We start from the raw sequence: 7,507 nt of genomic DNA, 5'->3' as shown, positions 1-7,507 counted from the left end.
CACTCTGTCTCTGGTGGATCCTCTCACCCCCCGCATATCTGGCCTGTACCCCAGCTCTTGTATGCACAAATAAATAAATCTTTTTTAAAAAAGTGTTAAGTCTTTCTCCCGGCTGTCCATAATCGGAAGCCTGTAACCCGCTCCAGGGCCGGAGGGGCCGGGCCGCCCCTACTTCCCTGCGGTCTGGGGGCGCAGCGGGGAGCGGGCGGCGCCAACGTGGGCCAAAAGGGCGCTGGCGGGCCCGGGCCCGGCTCTGGCGGCTCCCGGGGGAAGCCGCGTTGCCAGGTTGGGCTTAACGCCTCCGCCCGCGCGCAGATTGTCCGGGGCTGAAGGCGCCACCTCTGGCGCTTAGACGCCAGCCGGCCCTCCTGCGCCGCGGGCCTCCCCCTCCGCTCGGCCCTCCCGAGGCACCTCCTCAGCCGCGCCTGGCTCCACCCCGGCCACGCGCCGGCCCCGACCTCCGGGCGGCTCCCGAGCCTGCAGACCGCGGATCGCCGCCCCGGCCCGGCCGCCGCCCCCGGGCAGTCGGCGCGGAGCTCGCGGCCCGGAGCGCGCGCGGAGGCGGGATGCAGGCGTGCGGCGGCGGCGCGGCGGGGCGCCGGGCTTTTGACAGCATCTGCCCCAACAGGATGCTGGAGCTGCCCGGCCGGCCCCTCGGCAAAGCCGGGAGACTGGAGAGAAAGGTGGGGCTGCGGGCCAGGCCGGGAGGGGTCCGCGCACGCCTGGCGCTGAGGGTGACCACGCGCACTGTTTCTGTGCCCGGCTAGCTCGCGCCTCCTCGGAAGCTCTTCCCGGGGTGCGGCGCCGACGGCGCGGTGTCGGTGCCGGTGTTCCAGGACCCCCCGGGCGCGGAGCCCGCAGCGCTGCCAGGTGAGCCCCGACGCCCCGGCGTCACCTGTGAGGGCCCCGCGGCGAGTGGGAGGGGCGCCCGCGGCGCGGAGGAGCTGCTCTTGCCGAGGTCGCACCCTCGCGGGGAGGCTCAGGGTCCGCCCGGCGCGTGTCTCCGGTTCTCCCCGCGCAGCGCTCACCACCATAGACCTGCAGGACCTCGCCGACTGCTCCGCGCTCCTCGGGCCCGACGCGCCGCCTAGTGGTGACTCGGCAGCCTCGCAGGTACCAGCCCTTCCTCTGGGAGCCTCGGGCGACCCCTGGCGGCTCACACTCCTCTCCCGAGTCAGGGGTTCGATCCCGCGAAGGGTCGGCTGGGGCGGGGAGCGCAAGTACCAATCGCCGGTGAGGGAGACGTCGTGCGGGTACCAGAACCTGGGGGCTCTGAACTTGCTCCTTTTCGCTAGTGTCGTATACTTGCCCAGAGCATTTGTGACCAACTAGCGACAGGGGGGCTCGCCTGGAGGGCTCACTTGCCGCATGAGCCTCCCGTTCTCCTCCCCGTCTGTTCCCTGGTGCTACGACAGAGCAACGTGCAGATTTCCCGCCGAGGGACCAGGCGCTGGACCCCTGATCACATCCTGTCCCTTACCTTAACATTCCCTTTCTGGCCATTCACTAAGGATTTTCATCCCATGGGTATCTAAGGAGCGTGCAGATCTGAGGATAGCTTCTGCTCAAGATTAGAGAAGAATATTTACATTTGGAGTAGGTGGGGAGAGGGACAGGGACTAGGAGGAAATCTAACAGAAAATGCTTCTTTCTTCAGAGATGACTCTTCAACATATGAACACTTAAAAAGTCTTTTTTTCCCTTTCCAAAGATTCTGGTCATTTATCCTCAGGTGGCACGAGGAATTTGACTTTTTTCTTTTCCCAATAAGTTTGTCTTATTACTTGTGTGTCCACTGTTTGCCAGGGCTGACAATGGCCAGGTACAGAATGGAGCCTCGCAGCACTGGTGTCTGGTGCCATAAGCCTTGCTCACCCATGTGTTGCCCATGACCAGAAGGGCAGGGGGTCTTATCTAGATGCAACCCAAAGCAGAATGCCAGTTCCAGCTTTCCAGCAGCAGGTGTTGTGGACATGGGGACACAAGGTCCATGGGGACAGGTCCTGCATAGAACTCTTCAGAAGATATCCCCACTTACCAGAACTGGGGTTCGTGGTAAAGACTCCTGGGCTTCCTCTATGTGCCTTTTAGAACCTGGGGATAAGCTGGGGGAGTCAGGATAGGTGATTGTGAAGGACAAGGGGTGGGAGTGGGTATTGTCCTGCAGAAGCCATTTGATTGTTCTTTTTAGATCTGGAATCTCAAATAAGGAAAGACAATGCCTGAGCATCTTTCAGCTGACCCAGAGGCCTACTCTCTTCCTTACTCCAACACATTTATCTTTAATTTAATTATCTTTAATTTTAAAAAAAGATTTATTTATGCATACAAGAGCTGGGGTACAGGCCAGAGATGCAGGGGGTGTGTGTGTGTGTCCACCAGAGACAGAGTGGGGAACAAAACAGGCAGACTGACTGAAATACACTGCTGAGGGGAGCAGTGGGCAAGACAGGAGAGGTCTCCCTCACCATGTGGGTGTCTCCCTGGCTGGCATAGGACCGAACTCATGCTGCAGAGGCTGTGGATTGCTTCATAGTGTGGTGCTTAACCCCTGTGCCACAAGGGATGCCCCATTTATCTTTGTTTTTTAAAAGATTTATTTATGCATACAAGAACTGGGGTGCAGGCCAGAAGTGCAGGGGGTGGGGGGGAGAGGATTCACCAGAGACAGCATGGGGAACAGAACAGGTAGATTGACTGAAATACACTGCTGAGGGGAGCAGCAGGTGAGTCAGGAGAGGTCTGCTGCACCACATGGGTAGCTCTCTGGCTGGGGATCAAACTCATGCTGCAGTGGCTGTGTATAGCTTCATAGGTTGCATCTTAATCCCTTGCGCCACCAGGGAGGCCCCCAACACATTTATCTTTCAAAAAATAAAATCCAAACAGGCTTTTGCTGAATTTTTGCTTAACTATATTGAACTTAAATTGGACATCTTGTTCTGTATTGGTCTTATTCTGGGATTGCTGTTGTAATTGGATAAATGCCAGATTTTGGCCAAATTGGTAAGTTGCAAGCACAGAGCTCATATCATATTGTTTAAGAGGTCCGGATTTTTTCCTGGGAAGACAGAGCTAGTGCAGAGGGAGAGAGGCCTCTTGGGGAAGATCCCCTGGGGGAAACCCCTGGCTTGTGCACACCCTGTCCCCAGCCTCCTTCCTGCTGGGCACAGAGAGGAAGTGCTTTAGAAGTGTTTGGAGTCCACAATGGGCCTCAGGGGAAGAAACATTTCCTGGGCCCCAGTTCCTAGGACCTGTCTGTGCAAGTCAGGAAGCCTCCTGGTCTCCCCGTGGTAAGGGCTTTCCCCCCATCTCCACTGAGAGGAGAGGGAGACCTTTTCAGTCCTTGGAAAATATCTCATTTCTGATTCATTCAACCAGAGCAGAAGTTGTGCTTCAGGGTTTGTCTGGGGCCCTTAGTCCTTCTATTCTAAGCTCCTTTCCCCCTCTCAGTTCTCATTGGTGCTAGAGGCTCATCCCCTTAAGGAAAACTTTACCTGTATATTCTTTGAAGTTAGGGTTAGAACAGATTCCCCTTCTCAGAAATATTTGACTAGGAAAGGACTTTTGAGAAGTATGAGTATCAGAAAGGAATGAATCAATAATAATGGAATCAGTGGAACTCATATTTTTGGTGGGCACTTATGTATGCCCTGGCCCACTATGCCCCTGGAGAGACTGCTTTCCCTTTCCCTGATAGAGGAAAGGGGATTGCAATAGGTATCATCATTCTGGGGCAGGAGCCCTAACTCTACTTTTCAGAGTTGGGTGACTTTGGGCAATTAAGTTTCACAGATTGGGGCCTTCCTGGTGGTGCAAGGGTTAATACGCAACCTATGAAGCAATCCTCAGCCACTGCAGCAGGAGTTTGATTCCAGACAGCCAGGGAGCAGCCCACATGGCGCAGCAGACCTCTCCTGACTCCCCTGCTGCACCTTTCAGCAGTGTACTTCGGATCAATCTGCCTGTTATCACTCTGCCTCTGGTGAATCCTCCACCCCCCACACCTCTGGCCTATACCCCAGCTCTTGTATGCATAAATAAATCTTTAAAAAAATAAGTTTCACTGATTGTCAGGTTCTCCATCTGGGAAGGCCCTACCTGCTTCCCACACTGGTGTGAGAATTAACTGAGTGACATGATGTTAAAGAGTATTGTCGACACCAAAGGTCCAGGAATTAGGAATAAGAGTCCTTGGTTGGCAGCTTTTACTGCCCCCGCTTTTGCACCCAGGCACCTTGCAGGCACCCGGCGGGTGTCCAGTTCAAGATGTTGGAGGCATTGATCTATATACCTGAAAGGTCAACTTCAATGCTTTGAGAAACTAAAAGGAGCAATGGAGGCCACCCCTGCTGCAAGTTGAACAGAAACACTTTTTTAGCAGCCTGGCCTCTCAAACCTTAGCCTATTCCTTGCGTTCCCTTCTGGGGAGGGCATGGTTTGGTGATGTGACTGAGTCTTGGCGGGATATTTGACCTCAAGTTACTGCTTTGGATGACAAGGAAACTAACTTGTCTGGTGGGGGAAGGAGGTAGGGCAGGGGACCCGGTCTTCGCGGGAGCTCTCTCTTTTAGAGCAATGGCTCCGAGCTAAGTTGGCGCTGAGTTTGAGCGAAAGCGCGTGGAAGGCGCCGGGCTGCACCGGTGCAGTTGTGGGCTGGTGGCTGACCCAGGAGGCGGCATAGGGACTGTGCCAGCTGCTGGTGGCCGCGCGGGGGTCACCGTGCGGCACGTGGAAGGACCGACGCCAGAAACACCACCGGGCACAGTTTCAGTGCCCCGCAAGACCCTGGCACACTGGGCCCCGCTTCTCAGCGGTGCAAACCTGCTGGGTACCGCTTCTAGACCGGGGCTTTGATTTTCAGGTAGGAGGCTCAGCTGCAAACGCTAGGGCCTGCAGACCTAGAAAGTGTTCCGCCCCTGCCAGGCTCCACGTTAACTAGTTTACTTGTCTGGTTTACTTCAGAACCAGTGCCTGCCAACCGCCGCGGACTTCGATCTGCAGGATTTCAGAGACACGGTGGATGATCTCATAGCAAGTAAGTGTAGTCTTCCTCGCAGTTGTGGCGGCGCCTGGGGGGTGAGGGGTGTCCCCCATCCCAATCAGACAGTTCAGATTTCGTAGTAAAGGTGGTAAACTTAGCACCTGGACCAGCAACTCATCCAAGGGTCAGACTCTTCGTATTTATGCTACCTCCACCCTTCCTAGTGGAGCAGATGAACCGCAGCATGAATCTACAGCGCGCTCTGCTTGCGGGTGGGAGCGCTGGGAGAGGAAACTCTCTCGGCTGTGGTGTGTGTGGGAGAGGTTGAGTGACAGCAGAGTGCAAAGCAGAGGGCTTGTGTGACTGCAGACATGTTTACCCTAGTCCCCTTGGAGGTTTCAGATCAGATCAGCTTAAGGCTACACACTGAACATCTGCTGTGCATGGGCGGCGTATCAGGAAGAACCTGGGACTCTCAGGGGTTGCAGAGAGGTGCTTTACTTAATAAAGAAAATCTCCACACAAACCACATCTGGCCTGGCATTTTGTCCTTGTAGCTAGCTGGCAGCGAGTTTGAGGCTGCAAACCCAGCTCCCGCTTTTCCTCAGACTCATCGTCTTTGATGTCGCCTCCCTTGGCCGGCGGAGACATCCCCTTCTCTCCTTGCGACATATTGCCCTTTGGGCACTGTCTCTCCCCGCATCTGGAACCTTCTGCTGTGCAGTCACCGCCCCCGCGCCCTCCCGACGTGCCCGCGCCGGAGCAGTACTGGAAGGAGGTGGCCGACCACAACCAGAGAGCTTTGGGGGACGCCCTCGTGGAGAATAACCAAGTAGGGACCCTGGGCTGGCAGCCAGGAATCCGGGGGTGGGGTTGGGGGGGGACGGGGACAGGGCGTGGAGGAGGAGGAAAGGACCCCTGTGGACGTGGGTGAACCGGCCTGTCGCTCACTTAGGGACTGTACCTCAATTTCCACCTCCCCTAAATGGGAATAAGCCCACCGCAGGAGATTTTTTTTTAAGTAAGAGCACCAATATTTTTATTTTTTTTAACCAATATTTTTAGAGTGTTATCTATGTCTGGTACTGTGCTTACCACTTTACTTTCTCCTCCATTTAATACTCACAACAATTGAGCCAGATACTCTTGCCAGTCCCACGTTACAGATAAGAAAAGCGAGGATTCAGGGGCTAACCTCAAAGGCAGAACCTACCTTTACCTATTGCCTAAATAAGCAATATTCTTCACCACCACGCTACGCTGAAGATTTCCTGAGATACAGTTTGTCTAAAAAGATGTCAGATAACGAAAATGGATTATCCTCGCCAGTGTGCACGCCCATTCCTGATGCGCCCCAGGGTCTGGGTTTAATTCATGCGGAGTGTGCAGATCCCGAGCTCCGGCTTGGCGGCCCACCCTTGAGGGTCTGCTTCTCCTCCTGCAGCTGCACGTGACGCTGACTCAGAAACAGGAGGAGATCGCCTCGCTCAAGGAGCGCAACGTGCAGCTCAAGGAGCTCGCCAGTCGCACCCGGCACCTGGCCTCGGTGCTGGACGTAAGTGTGGCGCCGCCGCGCGGGACCTGCTGGATCAGAAATGTGCCTGTGCACCGCCCTCCCCTTGACCCACTCCGGGGGTTGGGATGGTCCAGCGGAGACTGGGGCAGCCACCGAGGGTGGCTGGGAGCTCGCTGAGTCGCTCGCGGGGGTTGCTGCTGGGCCCCGGGGCTCCCTGGCGCCGCGCGGCGGGCGAGTCCGGCTGGCCCCAGGGCGGCGCTCCTCCCGTGTGTTGCAGAAGCTGATGATCACGCAGTCCCGGGAGTGCGGAGCGGCGGCCCAGCCCTTCCTGCTCAAGGCGACGGCCAAGCGGAGCCTGGAGGAGCTGTTCAGCGCGGCGGGTCAGGACGGCGCGGAGGTGGACGCCATCCTGAGGGAGATTTCTGAGCGTTGCGATGAAGCCCTGCAGAGAAGCGATTCCAAGCGACTCCGGCTCCAGCCCGAGCCCGGGAGCAAGGACTGCAGGCCTGGGAATCTGCACGGCGCTTTCCGCGGGCTGCGCACGGACTGCAGCCGGAGCGCGCTGAACCTGAGCCACAGCGAGCTGCAGGAGGGCGGCTCCTTCAGCACCCCCATCCGCAGCCACAGCACCATCCGAACCCTCGCCTTCCCCCAGGGCAATGCCTTCACCATCCGGACAGCCAGCGGGGGTTACAAATTCCGCTGGGTCCCCAGCTGAACTGGGCCGTGGGTCTCCCAAACACTGCCCTGTATCTTGACTGAAGTGCCTGGCGACTAAGCGCGGGGTAGCGAAACTCCTTCCTGAGTCTGGCTTCTCAGAACTCCCCCAGCAGGGCTTTGCACCCTAAAACTAATGCTCCCCACTCCCCTCCCCAAGCATCTTTATACGAAAGCACTATAAAATTCTGGTACAAAATTTGTATAGTTCCTCCCCTTTCAGAGGAAGAGAGAGAACACACTCACATCACAGTCAGTTTTAACATTATTTTTAGCAGCTTTGAGTTAAA

General features: G+C 56.5%; 1 protein-coding gene across 1 annotated transcript; it reads left to right on the top strand.

Annotated features, from left to right (window-relative positions):
• Positions 1–566: 566 nt before the first annotated feature.
• Positions 567–7,218, top strand: MCIDAS (multiciliate differentiation and DNA synthesis associated cell cycle protein; the record flags this gene model as incomplete). Its single annotated transcript, XM_084234161.1, has 7 exons — positions 567–683; positions 768–870; positions 1,022–1,113; positions 4,966–5,038; positions 5,593–5,816; positions 6,429–6,539; positions 6,778–7,218. The coding sequence occupies 7 exons, from the start codon at positions 567–569 to the stop codon at positions 7,216–7,218; spliced, it is 1,161 nt and encodes a 386-aa protein (XP_084090287.1).
• Between the last annotated feature and the right edge of the window lie 289 nt (positions 7,219–7,507).

This window comes from Talpa europaea (genome assembly GCF_964194135.1).
Source record: "Talpa europaea genome assembly, chromosome: 5".
NCBI lineage: Eukaryota > Metazoa > Chordata > Mammalia > Eulipotyphla > Talpidae > Talpa > Talpa europaea.
This window is presented reverse-complemented; position numbering and strand designations above follow the sequence as displayed.